General features: G+C 37.2%; 1 protein-coding gene across 4 annotated transcripts in view; it reads left to right on the top strand.

Moving 5' to 3' along the window:
• Window positions 1-5,226: 5,226 nt before the first annotated feature.
• Window positions 5,227-21,642, top strand: part of TBC1D19 (TBC1 domain family member 19) — a 150,600-nt gene continuing 134,184 nt past the window's right edge. Inside the window, exon 1 of one of the 4 annotated variants that reach the window (XM_040625312.1) lies at window positions 5,227-5,507. In XM_040625312.1, the coding sequence (XP_040481246.1) occupies window positions 5,409-5,507 (99 nt within the window). In that variant the 5' untranslated portion in view covers window positions 5,227-5,408. The remainder of the gene's footprint in view (window positions 5,508-21,642) is intronic. The other 3 variants (XM_008685873.2, XM_008685874.2, XM_008685875.2) reach the window with 3 other exon arrangements.

Below are 21,642 nucleotides of genomic sequence, written 5' to 3'. Positions count from 1 at the left end.
GGTGCTGATGGAAGTTCTGTGAAAGGCACCGAGACCCAAGAGGAAGAAATGGTGCACCACGTTAATTCCCCTCAGTTTCCCACTTGAAAGTCTTCTCCTTGTCAAGTTACCCAATTTGTTCCAGGGTCCATGGCTTTGCTCTTTGCAATGCACGGAGCTTGTCTCAGGCTTAAGTCCTGGTAACAGACCTGTCAGCCCCTTCCCCAGGACTCCTCCTATTAACAAGCATCTGCAGTGGGGCTGCTGGTTATGCACTATAGTTTCATGCTCTGCTCCTCACTGGCTCTGCTCCTAGATGACTAAGCATGTGACAGACACTTTTTGATCTTCTTTCTAGGTCTATAACTTAATCTTAATTCCCTGTATGCAGCCGTATGGACAATTTTTTCCTTCCCTAATGGACAGGGAAAGGCCCCACTGTGACCTTCAATTTGATCTCAAGTACTTAATATTGTAGCTGTTCTATTCATATATATGCCTTATACATGTTGCTATGCCTTCAAAAAAACTGGAAAGAAAAAAAGATGGCAGACAGTACGTAATTTTCTTAGGAGGCAATGGAGGAAAGGTGGTACAAAATAAGAAAGAATAATTCAAAAAGAAACATTATGGAATAGAAGTGTGTGTGTGTGTGTGTGTGTGTGTGTGTGCGTGTGTGTGTGTGTGTGTGTGTAGTGTAGTTTGGCTGGGGGAGGTGGGAAAGCTGAGCTATGATTAGAGAATTGAGATAATGAGTCAAGTAGATCCTGCTCTATGGTGTCAACTGAAACCTAGAGGAATTATCTGGAGAAATCAGGCCATCCATCACTTTGCAGCAGTCAGCCTCTTTTGCTCCAAGCAGCACACATTGTATAAGATAATAGGTTATTTCCAGTGCTCACTTCCGCTTGTACAACCAGAGAGAATAACCTAGAATTCCAGTAGAGTGACTTCTAGATACAGGGAGGTCTTCACGGAAAGTTATTTATGAACAAGTGTTTTCTTCACAAGTCATCAATTTTTGTCTTTTTTTAAAAAAAATAATAGCACTTGCAAGTATTCTGTTCTTGTCACATAATCTTTTACTTATAGATCTTATTTTGCAAATGGGTCAACCTTATTTATTTTTAGCTTTTAGAATGTCACCACAATACTGAGAAAATGCCACATCAATAAGTACTATAATTTAGATTCCGGATTCTGAACTTCACACAACAATCTCTGTGGATAATAAGTGATCTGGATATTGCCCAACTCTACTTTATTTGTGGTCCAATTGGCCTGAATGTCAGTCAGGAATGCTCACCCACAACTGTTCATATCACAATGCCAATCTGAGACTGAAGTTGTTTTGGACAACATGGTAGAACCAACAAGCCATTCTTCTCCTTCACATTTCTCCCAGGATTGAGGATAAAATACCAGGTCATTTCTTGCCACTCTCTTGTGGCTAGAGGTGGTCAGGTGACACAGCTTTGGGCAATAAGATGCATGGGAAAGTCTTTTTGGGTGATTCTTAGAAAAATAATCTTTCTTAAGGATTATTTAAAAAATAAACTTCTTAGGGAAAACAATATCTCTGGTAATAGCTCTCTTTCTGGTACAGGTCCCCTTTCCAATACAAATTTAAGCAGTTGAGTAAAGAACTTTTCCTGAATCTGCTGGGTTTTAAATGTCTTTAGTGCAAAGTAATCTTTATGCCAAAGAGACATATTTTGGGGTAGCAAAATCTGCTCCCCTCCAATAGCATGGTCTGATAGTCAGCTTGGGTTCAGAAAGGAGATCTGACCACCTTGTGGCAAACAGAACCATAAGGGGCTTTGTGCTTGAGGGGTTTTGTGAGCCTTGGTATTGAAGCATCTCTGGGTTTTTGCAGCTTTGGGAGCTCCAAAAAGCAGCACCCTGGACAGTAGCTTTTGAGGCATCAGATACTATCAAAGCAGGCAGAGCAGATCACGATCAGATTTGCTCCTCAGCACACATGTGCCACTTCTTTTCCCAGAAGTAACAGGAAGAGGCTTTCAAGAGGAGCCTGAGGTCCTGTGCTAGCATAGGAGGGCTAACGATCCAGTGACAGATAACTGGTATCACAATGAGCTCATTCATTCCCAAAGACAAGGAGGCCTGTGATATTCATGGTATACATACAAAATACTTTTTATTTAAGTAAATTCCTGACAACCTACAATCCAATCGATTCTGCAGATACCCCATGCTAATAGCAATGTCTCCTAAAACAACAGCTGAACATACTTTCATTGTAGATCATGGAGTGTATGCAACCCTCAGTTTTCTGTTGAGCTCACAGGGTATTTTGGATGAGGTCCTCATCTTTGCTCATGGGAGGCCACTGGTCAGTGGCTTCCCCCCACCCCCTCACCCACAGTGAAATCTGACACAATTATAAATCAAAGCAGAGCAGATGGGAGAAAGGCAGAACTGAGCCCAGAACCTTACACATGTTGGCCCAGAAATGCCTTTGCTTCAAATTTGAGGAGATTTTGAGAATTCTCTCTGCATTAATTTTCTTTTGTTTCTATTTATATAGTTTTAGCTACTCAGATGAAATTGGATTCCTTTTGCTATTCATCTCTTAGAGTGTTTTCCCAATTCCCTCCCACTCTGAGTAGAATAGCAATTTCCAAGGCAAAGTTCTGCTCGTGAGATGGAGATAGAAATCTGCACCTTTTGCTTCTTATTGGACAATGACTTTATTTTTTTTTTTAAAGATTTTATTTATTTATGTGACAGAGAGACAGCCAGCGAGAGAGGGAACACAGCAGGCGAGTGAGAGAGGAAGAAGCAGGCTCCTAGCGGAGGAGCCCGATGTGGGACTCGATCCTGGAACGCCGGGATCACGCCCTGAGCCGAAGGCAGACGCTTTTAACGACTGCGCTACCCAGGCGCCCCGGACAATGACTTTAGAGTAATAAAATTTTCAGATACACAGGTGGGAGCCTAAGGAGGCCCACCTACCATTATAGCTCTTTGTGTACTGACATCACCTTTGAGACAGAGAATTTCTTAGAAGAAAGGACCGTTTCTTACTCATCTTTGTATTCCTTGCCTTTCTTAGCACAGAGCAGGTGTTCTGAAAAGTTTTGCTAAGTTGAATTGGAAAAAGAGAACAGAGGGCATTCTAGAATTGAATTATAACCTAACACACCTGCTTCTGTGTGTGTAAGAAACAAATCTTTAATATTAGGATTAAGAATATTTTTTTTGCTTGGGCATGTCTTCAGAATCAAATCCAAACTTCTTAATTGTTGCTGTAATACTGCAAATTGTTTTCTCCTTAGAAAAAAAACTTTTTAAAGCTGCTATTTGTGCAAAAAATTGTGCTGGGCACTTTCACACACATTGCTACATTTATTTACTTTCCATTCCTTTGTCAATAGTATTGGATATTGTTTTTATTTACTTATCTCTATTTTAATATTTCATTTATTCATATTTTTAAATAAATATTTTAACACTAGCTATATCTTTCCTCAGAGTATCCCCTCAGGTGGTATTTTATCCTCCTGTTACAGATGAGAAAGCTGAAACTCTGACAGGGGAAAGGACCCAAGGGTACATAGCAGAAAAGGAGTTAGGCTGTTTTCTTATTCCAGGTGCCATGGCTTTCTGCCACTCCACAGCTTCATCTTCTTTCCTTCCTATGCCTTATGACCCTTCTCAACCTAAGCATTCTTATCTTTCTAGTTATTAACCACCCCCCCTTCCAACCTCAAAAGAACTCTCTCCATAGTTTTCCCTTTTTTGTTCAAAGTGATGTTTGTGTTGGAGATTCATGGATGGCTGGGGAGGTTGTAAAGGGTTGAGGAGATTTACTCATCTACAAGTTGGAGGAATTCTGAATTCTAGGGGGAATGTTTTGTAGAGAAACTACATGTTTTGTGGAGTCTGTCATTAATTGCCTTTAAGTACTTTTTTCCCCCTGCTGGCCTCTTTCAAAGTTGTTTTTAATAAACAAACATGACCAAATGGGTTATTTGGAATCTGTACTTACCATCACAATATTCTGAACAGTGGTGTTATGAATGCCAAGGTGTGTATGGGTGCTAAAGGTCCAGTCCTTTAGAATTTCTACCATTTACCTGTTTTAGTCCTTTGGTGTTCAGAGTGTAGTTTCTGAACCACCAGCAAAACAATCTCCTTGGAACTTGCCAGAAATCAGCTTAGCAGATCCTACAAGGCCTATTGAATCAGAGGATCTGATTCAATATTACATTAAAGTTTAATGTTGTTAGGCTAGAGTAGTTTTTGCAGTAATCTTGGTCTGTTTTCTCGGAATCTTACCTTCGCTTTGCTTAGAATATATGCATACACACACTTGAAATTAATCCTTGATTCTTTTGGTGAGGTTATTCTAACATTTACGTTATTCTACAGGCATTTTTCTAGCTGCCTTTGGGAATGCCATTCAATTAGCTAAATCTGTTTGTTCTAGTTCTACTAAAAACCTTTGATATGTTTCTTTGAAGGCAGGAACCATGTTTTATTTAGGTTTGTGCCCACAGTTTCTTGTATGTAAATGCTCAATAAATTGAAAGCTGAGTGACTTTTCTTTTTGAAAGCTGACTGAATTTTGAATAAATGAATGGATGAATGGAAGAAGAGGCATTTAGATGGTACATCCCTTGGACTGGGACAATGTCTTAGTCATCCTTGAATTGCCAATGCTTCACAGAAAGCCTATTAATAATAAATAAATAAATAAATCTTTCTTGGTTAAGTGTAGCTCTTTGATGAGAAGATGTTGTCTATTTATACCTGGCATAAGACCCCAGAGAATAGAAACAGGAGAAGTGGAAATAAAATGAATTGTTAAATACAGCGTTAGCCACCTTCACAATTGTTACCGCAGTTAATCATCACAACATCTTGTGAACTGGTGTTATTTTACGAAGATAGAAACCGAGTTCTGAACTGTAGGCCCCTCGCCCAAGTTTACACGGCTAGTGTCAGAGCCTGATAATCTTGGCAGTAATTTTTCATGTAACTGTGTGCACAGCCCTGTTTCTGCAGAGACTGAAAGGTGGAAAAGGAATGTTCCATAATAATAAAACTCAAAGATACACGACTCTGAGCTCCCCCTGCGCATCAGAGGCACTGTAGCTCCGGAGGAAAGAGAGCTGCTCTCCTTGCTGCCTTTTAGACGTACACCAAGCAGGAACAATGGAATGAAAAGCTACCCCCAACCAGGTCTTTTTTCCGCCAGCGGAACTCAGGCGCTGGGACCTTCAGCCGCCGGGGGGACCAGAGAGGAACGGACTCACGGCCCGGCAGTTGCCTGGTAACGCCCCGCTAGAGGAGTCCCAGCGTAGAAGGTCCCGGAGAAGTGTCACTGGCCCCGAGTGGGACCCCGTAGCCCGTTCTCTCCTCGCCAGCCTGTCCCCGCGGCTTGGCGGGCTAGGGCAGGGGAAATGTTGCAGGAGGAGTCGGATCTGTCTCTCATTATTGCCCAGATAGTCCAAAAGCTCAAGGGCTCCAATTTGTACGCTCAGTTGGAACGGCAGGCCTGGGTGAGTGAGGCCGAGCGGGAAGGGATGGAGACGGGCGGGGCCGCGGTGATGCCTGCTCCCCGCCTGCAACCCGCTAACCTAAGCGGGAGCCCGCCCCTGGTCTCCCCGGCTCAGCTCCTGGGCACGGAAAAGCTTCCTTTGCAGGTGGAAGCTCCACTTGCTCAGCCTCGCGCGTGGGGCAGTAGATTTTTAAAGCAGGGTGGGGCGCATCCCGCCTTTCTTTAGGCCAGAGAACGCCGAGGCTATTCATTCATACCGTAGTCCTTTCCAGGGTCTAATTTTTTAAGCTGCTGGAATCAGTAGAGATGGGTTGGGCCACGCCTTCCCTCACATTTTTCGTCCTGCGGGTGAGTTTGGACCCCCAGGTGCCTTTTTGCTTTCCGTTAATCTGTCATCTTCTTGCACTCTATTCTCTCTGCAGTGATTTCTTCCTCTTTCTCTCCATCCAGCATTTCCTGAGTATTTTCTAATGTGCTAAGTTCTTTGGATGCAGAGATTGATCTTTGCCTTTTTGTGTGAATGTCATATAAATGGTATCGTACAGCATGTAAATTTTTGTGTCTGTTTTCCGTCATTTAGCATAATGCTTTTGAGATTTGTCCATATTGTTAGTATTTAACTAGTTCTATTCCTTTTTACTGCTGAGTAATGTTTCATGCTTGGATGTACTATGATTTGTTTATCCATTTATTGGCTGCTGGGCATTTTAGGTTATAGTTATGGGTTGTTTCCAATTATAGAGATTATGAATAAAGCTGATATATGCATTTTGATATAGGTTTTTGCTTGAATATTTGTTTTCTTTTCTCTTGGATAAATATCTAGGAGTGGAATTGCTGAGTTGTATGGTAAGTGTATGTTTAACTCTATGAGAATCTACCAAAGTTTTCCAAAGTGGTTGTATTATTTTGCACTTCCACCAGCAATTATGAGAGTTTCAGTTACTCCACATCCTTGTTAGTACTTGATATCAGCTTTTATTAATTAATTTTTATTTATTAATTACATTCCTCTGGTAGGAGCATGATATCCCATCATGGTTTTGGTTACATTTCCTTTATGATTAATGATACTGAGCATCTTACCATAGGTTAATATCTTCTTTGGTCAAGTAGTTTATGCAAATCTTTTGCCCCTTAAAAAATTGTGTTTGGGGGCGCCTGGGTGGCTCAGTCGGTAAGCGTCTGCCTTCGGCTCAGGGCGTGGTCCCGGAGTTCTGGGATCGAGCCCCACATCAGGCTCCTCTGCTGGGAGCCTGCTTCTTCCTCTCCCACTCCCCTTGCTTGTGTTCCCTCTCTCGCTGGCTGTCTCTATCTCTGTCAAATAAATAAATAAAATCCTAAAAAAAATTGTGTTTGTTCTCTTACTGTTGGATTGTAAGGGTACTTTTTATGTGACACAAGTCTTATCAGATACGCATCTTGCAAATACTTTCTGCCAATCTGTGGCTTATCTTTCCATTTCCTTAACTAGATCTTTCAAAGAGCAAAATTTTTTATTTTGATGACAATTTTTAAAATCAGTTTCTTCTTTATGATTTGTGTGTTTTGTGCCCTACCTACGAATCTTTGCCTAACCCAAAGTCTCAAGAAATTTCTCCTATGTTTGGTTCTATAAGTTTTATAGTTTTAGCTTTTACATTTAGGTCTGTGATCCATTTTAAGTTAATTTTTTGGTATAGATAGATAGATGTCCAATACCACACCTATTTCCAGTACCTATTTGTAGACACACCTATCCATTCGACACTAATTTCATTGGCACCTTTGTTGAAAATTGATTTAGGACACACACACACACACACACACACACACACAACTATTTCTGGTTCTTTGTTCTGTTCTGCTGATCTATTTGTTTTGATTTTTGTAAATTTATATTAAGTCTTGAAATCAGGTAGTTTTCCAACTTTGTTCCTCTTTTTCAAAATTGTTTTGACTATTCTAGATCCTTTGCTTTTCCATATAAAGTTTAGAGTCATCTTGTAAATTACTACAAAATTTTGCTGGGATTTAGATTGGGATTATGTTGACTGTGTAGATCAATTTTGAGAGAATCGACATGTAAACAATATTGAGTTTTCTCCCTACGAACATATTTTATCTCTTTATTTCTATTTTCTTGTCAAGTGTTTTATAGTTCAGTATACAAATCTTGCACATATTTTGTTTAGATTTTCCCTTAATATTTATTTTTTGATGCTATTATAAATGCTGATTTTTTTCTCATTTCATTTTCCAATTGTTTATTGTTAGTATGCAGAAATATGATTGATATTTGTATATTTGCCTTGTATCCTGTGACCTCATTAAACTTACTTATTAGTTATGGTACCACTTTTTGTAGATTGCATAGGATTTTCCAAGAACATGTGTCATATGTGAATATAGTTTTACTTCTTCCTTCCAATCTGTATGCTCTTTCTTTCTTTCTTTCTTTCTTCCTTTCTTCTTTTCTCTCTCTCGCTTTTTTTTCTTCTCTTTTCTTTTCTTCTTTGCCTTGTTGCACTGCCTTGTGCCTCCACTGCATTGGTGTTTAGATGTGTTCTACTAGGTTGAGGAAGCTCTCTTTTATTCCTTGTTTTTTGAGAGTTTTATTATGAATCATTGTTGAATTTTGTTAGATACTTTTCTTGTATCTGTAGAGATGCTCATGTGATTTTTCTTTTTAAATATGTTGATATGGTGAATAATACTGATTGGTTTGGAATGTTGAACGAATTTTGCATTCCTGAGATAAATTCCACTTGGTTTTGATGCATCATCCTTTATATATATATATATTTCTTGATTTGATCTGCTAATATTTTGTTGAAGATATTGTGAATATTTTCATGAAAAATGTTGGTTTGTAGTTTTATTTTAACTAATCTTTGTCAAATTTTGTTATCAGGTGATGCTGATTTCATAAATTGAGTTGGGAAGTGTTCCCTCTTTCCTATTTTATGGAAGAATTTGTATAGAATTAATATTATTTTCTTCTTAAATATTTGGTAGAATTCCTAGTAAGGTCACTGGGGCCTGGAATTTCCTTGGCGGGAATCTTTTTTATAAAAAATATAAGTAAAAAACATATCCAGGGCTATTCAGGTTATTTATCTTGTTGATTGTTCCATGTGCATTTGAAAAGAATGAGCATTCTGTAAATGTCAGTTAGGTCAAGCTGATTGGCAATTTTCCTCAATTGAGTGTGGAGGCTTACTGAATATGGAAGCTTCAGTCAGTATAGTTGGGGATCAAGCTGGGCTTGAGTTTTGTTATTACTGTCGTTAGCTTCAGTGTACATAGGCTTCAAATTTGGTAGGCTGCTGTAACTTTGTGCTTATTAGAAAAGGCCCTGGAGTACTGGAAGGTTTTCCTGTGTTCTACATTCTGTGCTTTCATCTGCCTCTGCTTGCCTGTGCCACAGAGGGAAGTCTCTCTCCTTGCTCTTTCCCTCAGCAGTAGAATGTTGTTTGTTACTCAATCCTAAAATCATGGTAGGTACAGGCATTCTCTATTCTACTGGTCCTGTCTTAATCCATTTGCCTTGGGAGTGGATCTTTCTCAATGTTCCTTCCTCTTCTCCCCTTGGCAACCAAACTCTGCCTTGTATTTGTGGCTGATAATAGGGGAAAGAGAGATTCCTGATCCTCACTAGTGCTGGCTCACCTCTGCTTTGTACTGGTGTAGGATCCTGGGCCCAAGAGAGTTTTTTTTCCCCATGAGGAAGATCGTTTTTGCCTCTATCTCATCCCCAGAAACAATTAATTATTGCCTTGTCTTCAGAGTGGGAAGTTCTCTGAGCCCTCCCTCAGAGGTTTAAGGCCTTTTCCTCCTATGAGTGGAAAGTTAGGTGAGGTAGCATGGTTTTATGCCTGTCCTGAAGTGGCAGTTTATCCCTTCTTGTGCACCTGTGCCACAGAAGGGGACTCTCTGGAGTTCCCGGCTTTGCGGCCATTCTTTTGGATGGGCACCTGGTAGAGACCCATGGAAAAGAGCATGAAAGTGCGTGTAAATTCCCCATGTGTTTTGAGCTTTTAGTTATTTTAAACTGAAATGTTAGCCTACATACAGTCTACTGCAGTTAAAATTTTAACCGATTTCTTCTTTTTTTGCTTGTGTAGTAGCCTCCTTTTTCTTCTTTGCTCTGCCAAATGTGAAATAGTTTGGAGCTCCCTTCTGTCCTTGGAGAGGTTTGTTATTCTTCAAAATTTAATTCACTTGATTGTCCTACAACTTCAATTTTCTGATGGGTTCAAGAACAAATTATGGTTTGGTAGATTATACCATTTTTTCTCATTGTTAGGGTGGGAGAGACATTCTTGTACTGGTTTTCTACATCCTATGTATTAGTAGAACTCCAATAATAAGTGTTAAAGGATTGCATCTATGTCCCTGAGAAAAATTGGTCTGTAATTTTCCTTTCTTGTAATGTCTTTGACAAGCTTTGTATCAAGGTTATGCTGGCCTGATAAAATGAGTAGAGAAGCGGTCCCTCCTTTTTTATTTTCTGTTTGCTGAGAGAGTGTTATGAGATTGTGTTATTTCTTTCTTAGATGTTTGGAAGAATTCTCCAATAAAGTCTGTGTCTTAGATTTTCTTTTGGGAGTTTTGTGGGTTTTTTTTTGTTTTTTTTTTTTTAGCAGACTTTATTTTTTGAGAATAGTTTTAGGTTTACAGCAAATTGAGCAGAAGGTACAGAGTTCCAGTATATTACCTTTTCCCTTGTACACAATTTTCTGTATTAACATCTTGCATTAGTGTGGTACTTTTTTACAGTTGGTGAACCAATATTGATACATCATTATTAAATAAAATCCATAGTTTATATCAGGATTCACTTTTTGTGTTTTACAGTTCTGATGGTTTTTACAAATGTAAAATGTCATATATTTGCTATTTCAGTATCTTACAGAATAGTTTCACTGCCCTAAAAATCCTCTGTGCTGCACCTGCTCATCCCTCCCTTTATTCCTCATAAGCCTCTGTCAACCATCGACTTTTCTGTTCTATAGTTTCACCTTGAAGAATGTCATATAGTCGGACTCATGCAGTATGTAGCATTTTCAGACTGGCTTCTTTCACTTAGTAATATGAATTATGTTCCTCTATGTCTCTTTGTGACTTGATAGTTTTTTTTTTTTGGAATAATATTCTATTGTGTGGATGTATCACAGTTTATTTATACATTCACCTGTAGAAGGACATCTTGGTTGCTTCCAAGTTTTGGCAGTTATGAATAAAACTACTAAAACATTCCTGTGTAGATTTTTGTGTTGACATAAAATACCAAGGAGCATGACTACTGTATTGTATTGTAAGACAATGATTAACTTTGTTAGAAGCTGATGACTTTTCTAACAATGTGGCTGTACCATATTCCATTCCCATGACCAATGAACGAGTTTCTGTTGCTCCACATCCCCACCAACATTTGGTGTTGTCAGTGCTTTAGATTTTAGCCATTCTAATAGATGTATTGTGATAGTCTCACTTTTGTTTTAATTCGCAATTCTTTAATGACTTATGACACTGAGCATCACTTCAGATGTTTATTTGCCATCTGTATATCTTCTTTGATGGATGTCTGTTCAGATTTTTTGCCCATTTTTAGATTATATGTTTTTATTTTTGCGTTTTAAGAGTTTGTTGTATGTTTTGGGTACAAGGTTTTTTGTTTTTGTTTTTTTAAATCAGCTATGTCTGGTACAAATTTCTCCCAATATGTGGCTAGTCTTTTCATTCTTTTAAAAGTATCTTTTGCAAAGAAGTTTTAAAATTTTAATGGAGTCCATCTTATCATTGTTTTTCTTTTATGGATTGTACTTTTGGTGTTGTGTCTAAAAATTAATTGCTAGACCCAAAGTCACTTAGGTTTTCCCTTATGTTATCTGTTTTTAGAAGTCTTATAGTTCTGGGCTTTGAATTTAGGTCTGTGATCCATTTTGAGTTAATTTTTGTGACAGGTATGAGGTGTGTATCTAGATTTTGTGTGTGTGTGTGTGTGTGCGTGCCTGTGGATGTCACGTTATTCAAATACAACTTTTTGACTTGTTGATAAGACTATCTTTGCTCCATCGTCAAAGTTGACTATGTTTGTGTTGGTTTTTCTGGGTCTCTATTCTGTTGCATTGATCTGTTTGTCTATTCTTTCACCACTACCACACTGTCTTGATTTCAGTAGCTTTATAATAAGTTGAAGTTGGGTGATGTCAGTCCTCCAACTTTGTTCTTATTCTTTAATATTGTGTTGGCAAGATTTTTAATAACATTAAATTTTGATAGATACAGGAATATTAAGATTTCTATTTCTTTTATTGTGAGTTTTAATAAGTTGTGTTTTTCAAGGAATTTGTTCATTTCATTTAATGATATAAATCAGTGTCCTAAAGTTGTTTATAATAAACATATATTTTTTAAAGTCTGAAAATTCTATAACAACTTCTGATAATGGTAATTTGTATGTGTGCATGTGTGGTGTGTGTGTTTGAACAGTTTTGCTAAGGGTCTCTCAATTTTATTAATCTCATCAAAAAAGCAGTTTGTCCTTTGATGATTTTACCTTAATTTTGGATCATATCTTTATTATTAATTGCCTCCTGCTTTCTTTAGGATTGATTTGCTGTTTTTTTGTTTTGTTTTGTTTTCAGTTTCTTCAAATGGAAGTTTACATCAAAGATTTGAAACCTTTCTTCATTTCTAAAATATGCATTTAAAGTTATACTTTCCCCCCAACCACTATTTTGACTGTATCCCATAGTTTTAATGAGTCATATTTTCATTATCCTTTCATTCAAAATATTTCCTAATAATTTTTTTTGTGATTTTTAATTTGGTGCAAGGGTTATTCTGAAGTATATTGCTTAATTTCTAAGCAGTTGAAATATTCTCTTTTTGTTACCAATTTCCAGCTTAATTTTAGTGTTGTCAGAGAACATCTTCTGACTGATTAAATATTTTTAAAATTTTAGGGGCTTGCTTTATAACCCAGTGTATAATCAATTTTGCTGAATGTTCCATGTGCACTTGTAAAGAATGTGTGTACTGTCACTGTTGGGTTAGGCTTATCTCTATATGCCACTGAGCCCACTTGTTAATTATGCTATTTAACTTTCTTATAATCTTATTGAATTTTTTTTCTGCTTGTTTTATCACCTATTGAAAGAAATATGTTAAAATCTCCCACTATGACTATATATTTGTCTATTTAATACTCTCATTTTATGCTTTCTATGTTTTTAGGCTATTTTATTGGTTACATAAGATTTACATTGTTATTTTCCTGATGGCTTAACCCCTTAATCATTATGAAATGTCCTCCTTTATTTCTAGTGAGTTTCTTGCCTTAGAGTCTGTTTTGTGTGATGTTAGTATAATTACATCAGCTTTCTTTAATTAGTGGTTGCATGGTGTGACTTTTTTCACCCTACTGTGACTGTATTTTCACCCTACTGTGACTGTGTTTAAGATGTGTCTCTTGAAAGCTTCAGCATCATATAGTTGTTTTTTAAATCCAGTCTAACAACCATAGTCTTTTATTTGTATTATTTGTCTATTTGTATTCAATGAATTTACTGATACTAGTTTTGTATTTGTATGTTACTGATTTAGTTTTGTATTTCTGGTCTTAATATTTGTTTTTTTAGTTGATCCATTTGCTTTATATTGTTTTCCCTCTTTTAATTATTCAGATATTATTCAAATACTTTATTATTTCTTTTTCTCTTCATTAATGTGATAGTTACATGTTGTTTTACTATTCTTTAAATAGCTACCTTGGATGTTACAGAATTTATTCTTGATTAATTATAGTCTCATATAAATAATCACTTTACTATTTCCCTGTTATGTAATGCTAGAACTTAGAACACTTTACTCATTTATGCCGCTTTCCTTTTGTTTTTGTTTTGTTTTGTTTATGGGTTTTTTTTTTGCCGTGCCTTTTATGTGTAGTTTAAATCCCTTGAGAGAGATAGTCCAAGGTGGTGGATGAGTAGGAGACCTTAGTTTCGTCTGGTCCCAGAAATTCAGCTAGATAGCTATCAAACCATTCTGAACACCTATGAACTCAACTGGAGATCTAAGAAAAAAAAAATAGCTGCAACTCTACAAAATAGAAAAGCAACCACTTTCTGCAAGAATGACAAGATGGAAAAACTCACCTCAAAAAAGAGAACAAGAGGGGCGCCTGGGTGGCGCAGTCGTTAAGTGTCTGCCTTTGGCTCAGGGCATGATCCCAGCGTTCTGGGATCGAGCCCCCACATCAGGCTCCTCCGCTAGGAGCCTGCTTCTCCCTCTTCCACTTCCCCTGCTTGTGTTCCCTCTCTCGCTGGCTGTCTGTGTCAAATAAATAAATAAAATCTTAAAAAAAAAAGAGAACAAGAGGCAGTACTGACTCCAGGGACCTAATTAGTATGGATATAAGTAAGATGTCAGAACTAGAGTTCAGAATAATGATTATATAGATAATAGCTGAGCTTGAAAAAAGCATAGAAGACACTAGAGAATCCCTTTCTGGAGAAATAAAAGAACTAAAATCTAATCAAGTTGAAATAAAAGGGCTATTAATGAGATGCAATAAAAAATGGAGGTTGTAACTGCTAGGATAAATGAGACAGAAGAGAGAATTAGTGATATAGAAGACAAAATGATGGAGAATAAAGAAGCTGAGAAAAAGAGAGATAACTACTGGATCACAAGGGGAAAAGTTGAGAGATAAGTGATACCATAAAGCAAAACAATATTAGAATAATTGGGATTTCAGAAGATGAGGGAAGAGGGAGAAAGAGGGGCAGAAGGTATAATGGAGCCAATTACAGCAGAGAACTTCCCTAATCTGGGGGAGGAAATAGGCATTCAAGTCCAGGAGCCACAGAGAACCCCCCTCAAAATCAATAAAAAGTCCATACCTCGACATATAATAGTGAAACTTGCAAATCTCAGAGACAAAGAGAAAATCCTGAAAGCAGCTGGAGACAAGAGGTCAATAACCTACAAGAATAGAAACATTAGACCGGCAACAGACATCTATCCACAGGCCAGAAAGGACTGGCATGATATATTCAGGGTGCTAAATGAGAAAAATATGAAGCCAAGAATACTTTATCCATCAGGGCTGTCATTAAAAATCAAAGCAGAGATAAAAAGCTTCCAGGACAAACAGAAACTGAAATAATTTGTGATCACTAAACTAGCCCTGCGAGAAATATTAAAGGGGGTCCTTTAAGTGGAGAGCCCAGAAGTAACATAGACCAGAAAGGAACAGAGACAATATGTAGAAAAAATAATGACTTTACAGGTAATACAGTGGCACTAAATTCATGTCTTTCAATAGTTACTCTGATTGTAAATGGGCTAAATGCCTCAATCAAAAGACACAGGGTATCAGATTGGATAAAAAGTCAAGACCCATCAATATGCTGTCTGGAAGAGACTCATTTTAGACCCAAGGACACCTCCAGATTGAAAGGGGGTGGTGAAAACCATTTATCACAATGGACATCAAAAGAAAGCTGGGATAGCAATCCTTATATTAGACAAATTAGATTTTAAACCAAAGAATGTAATTAAAGATGAGGAAGGACACTATATCATAAGTAAAGAGTTTATCCAACAAGAAGATCTAACAATTGTAAATATTTATGCCCGTAACATGGGAGCAGCCAATTATATAAACCAATTAATAACAAAATTAAAGAAACACATTGATAATAATACAATAATAGTAAGGGACTTTTTTGTTTTTAAGATTTTATTTATTTATTTGACAGAGAGAGGTAGCGAGAGAGGGAAGACAAGCAGGGGGAGTGGGAGAGGGAGAAGCAGGCTTCCCGCCAAGCAGGGAGCCCGAAGCAGGGCTCAATCCCAGAACGCTGGGATCATGACCTGAGCCGAAGGCAGACGCTTAACGACTGAGCCATCCAGGCGCCCCAGTAGGGGACTTTAATACCCCACTCACTGCAATGGACAGATCATTTAAGCAGAACAACAAGGAAAAAGGGGTTTTGAAAGACACACTGGAGCAGATGGACTTCACAGATATGTTCAGAGCATTCCATCCTAAGGCAACAAAATACACATTCTTCTTGAGTGCACATGGAACATTCTCCAGAATAGATCACATACTGGGTCACAAATCAGGTCTCAACTGGTACCAAAAGATTGAGATTATTCCCTGCATATTTTCAGACCACAATGCTTTGAAACTTGAACACAATTATAAGAGGAAATTTGGAAAGAACTCAAATACTTGGAGGCTAAAGAGCATCCTACTAAAGAATGAATGGGCCAATCAGGAAATTTACAAAGAATTTTAAAAATTTATGGAAACAAATGAAAATGAAAACACAACTGTTCAAAACCTTTGGGATGCATAAAAGCTGTCCTAAGAGGGATGTATATAGAAATAAAAGCCTTTCTTAAGAAACAAGAAAATTCTCAAATACACAGCCTAACCTTACACCTAAAGGAGCTGGAGGAAGAACAGCAAATAAAACCTAAACCCAGCAGGAGAAGAGAATTAATAAAGATTAGAGCAGAAATCAATGAAATAGAAACCAAAAGAACAGTAGAACAGATCGACGAAACTAGGAACTGGTTCTTTGAAAGAATTAATAAGATTAATAAACCCCTCGCCAGACTTATCAAAAAGAAAAGAGAAAGGACCCAAATAAGTAAAACCATGAATGAAAGAGGAGAGATCACAACCAACACCGAAGTAATACAAACAATTATAAGAACATATTATGAGCAACTATATGCCAACAATTAGGCAATTTGGAAGAAATGGATGCATTCCTAGAGACATATAAATTACCAAAACTGAAACAGGAAGAAATAGAAAACCTGAACAGACCCATAACCAGCAAGGAAATTGAAGCAGTAATCAGAAATCTTCCAACAAACAAAAGTCCAGAGCTGGATGGCTTCCCAGGGGAATTCTACCAAACACTTAAAGGAGAAATAATACGTGTTCTTCTGAAGCTGTTTCAAAAAATAGAAAAGGAAGGAAAACTTCCAAACTCATTCTGTGAGACCAGCATTACCTGATCCCAAAACCAGACAAAGACCCCACCAAAAAGGAGAATTACAGACCAATATCCCTGAGGAACATGAATGCAAAAATTCTCACCAAGTTACTAGCCAATAGGATCCAACAGTACATTAAAAGGATTAGTCACCACAACTAAGTGGGATTTATTCTTGGGCCGCAAGTTCAACATCCACAAATCAATCAACATGATACACTACATTAATTAAAAAAGGACAAGAACCATATGATCTTCTCAATAGATGCAGAAAAAGCTTTTAACAAAGTACAGCATCCTTTCTTGATTAAAACTGTCCACAGTGTAGGGATAGAGGGAACATACCTCAATATCACAAAAGACATGCAGGAAAAGCCCACAGAGAATATCATTCTCAATGGGGAAAAACTGAGAGCTTTTCTCCTAAGGTCAGGAGCACAGCAGGGATGTCCACTATCACCATTGTTGTTTAACATAGTACCAGAAGTCCTAGCCCCAGCAATCAGACAACAAAAAGAAATAAAAGACATCTGAATCGGCAAAGAAGAAGTCAAACACTCACTCTTCACTGATGACATGGCACTCTATGTGGGAAACCCAAAAGACTCCACCCCAAAATCACTAGAACTCATACAGCAATTCAGCAACATGGCAGAATATAAAATCAATGCACAGAAAACAGTTGCATTTCTATACACAAATGATGAGACAGAAGAAAGAGAAATTAAGGATCTATCCCATTTACAATTGCACCAAAAACTATAAGGTACCTAGGAATAAACCTAACCAAAAAGGTAAAGGTTCTGTACTCTTAAAAACTATGGAACATTCATGAAAGAAATTGAAGACACAAAGAGTTGGAAAAACATTCCATGCTCATGGATTGGAAGAATAAATGTTCTTAAAATGTCCATGCTGTCTGGGGCAACCTACACATTCAATGCAATCCCTATCAAAATACCATCAACATTTTTCACAGAGCTGGAACAAATAATCCTAAAATTTGTGTGGAACCAGAAAAGATTCCGAATACTCAAAGGAATGTGGAAAAAGGAAACCAAAGCTGGCAGCATCACAATCCTGGACTTCGAGCTATATTACAAAGCTGTAATCATCAAGACAATATGGTACTAGCACAAAAACAGACATGTAGATCAATGGAACAGGATAGAGAACCTAGAAATGGACCCTCAGCTCTATGGTCAACTAATCAACAAAGCTGGAGAGAATATCCAATGGAAAGAAGACAGTCTCTTCAAGAAATGTTATTGGGAAAAATTGGACAGCCACATGCAGAAGAATGAAACTGGATCATTTTCTTACACCATACACAAAAATAGACTCAAAATGGATGAAAGACCTAAATGTGAGACAGTAATCCATCAGAATCCTAGAGGAGAACATAGGCAACAACCTTTTTGACCTTGGCCAACCTCCTTGCTAGACACGTCTCCAAAGGCAAGGGAAATAAAGGCAAAAATGAACTATTGGGATTTCATCAAGATAAAAAGCTTTTGTGCAGCAAAGGAAACAGTCGACAAAACCAAAAGACAACCAACAGAATGGGAGAAGATATTTGCAAATGTCTTATTAGATAAAGGATTTGTATCCAAAATCTATAAAGAACTTATCAAGCTCAAAACCCAAAGAATAAATAATCAAGCGAAGAAATGGGCAGAAGACATGAACAGACATTTCTCCAAAGAAGACATACAAATGGCCAACAGACACATGAAAAATTGCTCAACATCACTTGACATCAGGGAAATACAAATGAAAACTAGAATGAAATAACACTTCCATGGATCAGAGTGGATAAAATTAACAAGTCTGGAAATGACAGATGTTGGCAAGGATCTGGAGAAAGGGGAACCCTCTTAACACTCTTGGTGGGAATGTGAGCTCATGTAGCCATTCCGGAAAACAGTATGGAGGTTCCTCAAAAAGTTGAAAATAGAGCTACCCTACAATCCAGCAATTGAACTAGTAGGTATTTACCTCAAAGATACAAATGTAGTGATCCGAAGGGGCACCTGCACCCCAATGTTTATAGCAACAATGTCCACAATAGCCAAACTATGGTAAGATCCCAGATTTCCGTTGACAGATGAATGGATAAAGAAGATGTGGTATATATATACATTAGAATACTACTCAGCCATCAAAAAATGAAATCTTGCCATTTGCAGTGATGTGGATGGAACTAGAGGGTATTATGCTAAGTGAAATAGGTCAATCAGAGAAAGACAATTATCTTATAATCTCACTGATATGTGGAATTTAAGAAACAAAACAGAAGATCATAGGAGAAGAGAGGAAAATAAAACAAGATGAAATCAGAGAGGGAGACAAGCCATAAAAGTCTTTTAATCATAGGAAACAAACCGAGGGTTGCTGGAGAGGAGGAGGGTGGTGGGATGGAGTAACTGAGTGATGGACTTGAAGGAGGTCATGTAATGTAATGAGCACTGGGTATTATAAGACTGATGAATCCCTGATCTCTACCTCTGAAACTAATAATATATTATATTAATTAATTGAATTTAAATAAGAAAAAAGAAAAAATCCCTCAAGACATGGCTATTACTGTTTTGTAGCATCAATAGTCCGTATTTACTCATTTTTAACCACATTTTTATCCTTTTTTTGCTCATCATTTACTTCTACATTTCCATATTTACTTTGGGATTATTTTTCTTCTACAATAAGAACTCTTCTTAGTATGTTTTTTGTGCAAATTACCTGGCATGAATTCCTCAGTTTTATTTGTCTGGTGTCTCTATTTCATCTTCATTTTTGAAGGACTTTTTTAATGCATATAGATTTCAAAGTTGGCAGTAATTTTTTTTTTCCACCATGCTGAGACACTTTATTGTCTTTGGCTTTTTTGTTTTGTGTTTTGAAGTCAGACCTTAGTCTTTTTGTTGTCTACTGAATCTATGCTGCCCACATTTACCCTGGCTGCTTTTAATATTTTCTTTCTGTCTTCGGTGTTTAGTAGTTTTGTTAAGATGTGTCTTGGTGTGTTGTTAGTATTTGTTTTATTTATTATTTGTTGTTTGTATTGTATTGTTGTTTGTATTATTGTTTTTGTTTGTATTATTATTATTTTATTTATTCTGGTTTGAGTTTGTAGAGCTTCTTGAATCTGGGGTTGATATCTTTTACCAGTTTTGGAAAATTCTTGGCCATTAATTGTTCCAGTATTTAGTCTGCCACATTTTTTTCTCTCCTCTCTTTCTGAGGAGAAAGTCCAATTTATACATGTTAGACTTTCCCTGAATCCCATTTATCTCCAGTAATTTTTTCCTTTTTTTCCATTATTTTTTTTCTCTGTGCTGATATCAATATAGATATTTCTTTTGACCTTCCAATTCACTAATCCTGTTTTAGGCTATTTCATATCTCCTGGTAAATCCAGCTGATGAGTTCTTATTCACATAGTGTATTTTACAGTTCAAAAATTTCCAGATGATTCTTTTTTGTTGATTCCAGTTGTCAGGTAAAATTATCCACTTTTTATCTATTTCGCCCATTTTTTCTTCTTTTTTCAAAAAACATGTAAGTCATAATTATTTTAGAGTCCTTGTTAGTTAACACCAATATCTGGATCACATGTAGATCTGTGTCTATGGTGTTATTTTCTTTTGTTTATCTGATTTTTCCTATCAGCATGACTAGTAAATTTTTATTTGTTGCTAGACATTGTGTGTGAAAAACTGTAAAGCCTGTAGATGATATCTTACTTTATTGAGGGTTCCCTCTCCACTGTGTAGATAGTCTTGTGACTGGTTACTGTAATCCAATTAGGGAATGTTCTGGATTGAGGCTGAGTTTTAGCCCCTTTGGTTTAATCTTCCTCTGGTTCTTCCCTGGCTCTCCAAGGTTTTCAACTAAGAACTTGATGTATTCTAGAGGTCCTCTCCCTCTTGGGTCCCAAACTCTAATATTTTTCTTGTCAGACTGCTAAAAAGACATTTTCAGAGGTTTCCTTCTTAGATTTTTAGCTTTCCACTCCACAGAATCCTAATATTAAAATAATTTGAGGACAAAACCAGCCATGTGCTTAAGATCTCCAAGTGTCTGCCAAAGCTCTCCTTATTTCTCTGTCCACTGTTGGTAGCCCTGCTTTGTGCTGGGTTTGTATTGATTCTCAGCCTCTTGTCTGTGCTCAGAATAATGATCCCAGGGAAAACATGGCTATAGACACCAGTTCATCTAACAAGATTTTTCCCTTTCTGTTACTGTAGTTCTTGTTCTCTCAGCAAATCTCTTCCTCCTTCAGATAGTTGATTCCCCTCACCCTGCCCCCCTCCCCCCTGGCTTTGCTAGTTCTCTGCAGGGGTGCTGATCAGCCACCAGTTCTTGCAACTTGGAAATGTAATTCCCATTTTGTGAAGACTGAAAAAGATAATATGCCTGGCACATTGTAAGTGCTTAGTAAATGAAAGCCTGGGTATTCCTTAAAAGTCCAAACAAGATTGCTTAAAACCCTTAAGGCTTCTTATGGCCCTTAGAAAAATGGTTAAAATCCTTGATCATGTCTACGAAGCTTGGTGGTACTGTTCTTCACTCTGCTCTTTCAGCCAAGACCATTTAAGCTCTGTAGGTCTTCTATACCCTCCCAGTTTAATGGCCAGTGGTACCTGGAACTTTCTTTTTTGTAGTATTTATCATACCTGTATTTATTTTTTAAATGTCTGCTCTCACCATTAAAATATAAGTTTCATGAAAGCAGGAAGAGAGTAGGTCTTCATTGTTCTGCTGTATTTTACACCTACCGAAATGACTGGCATGAGCCAGGTGCTCAACATGTACTTATTAAGTGGAATAAATCCAGATTCTTCTTCTTTAATGTTGATTATAATGATATATATGGAGTATCTACTATATGCCAGATACTTTACTAGGTGACAAAAGACTACTGAAAGCATCCTTACCCATATGGAATTCAAAGTCTTATGTGGGACTCTGCTTTTCTTTGAAAAGTTTTTTTATTTTAAGTATTTCTTTTTTTCAAACTTGAGATCTAATAAGTTAATAGCTGTTTCTCAATTTATAAGAAACCTTAAAGTTCCAGAAAATAAGCAGCAATGACAAAACTTTTTGTTTTTAAAGCTTTTTGTA

The sequence above is a fragment of the Ursus maritimus genome, unplaced genomic scaffold (assembly GCF_017311325.1).
Source record: "Ursus maritimus isolate PB19 unplaced genomic scaffold, ASM1731132v1 scaffold_8, whole genome shotgun sequence".
Taxonomy (NCBI): Eukaryota; Metazoa; Chordata; class Mammalia; order Carnivora; family Ursidae; genus Ursus; species Ursus maritimus.
The sequence above is the reverse complement of the archived record's forward strand: the minus strand, read 5'-3'. Positions and strand labels throughout refer to the sequence as shown.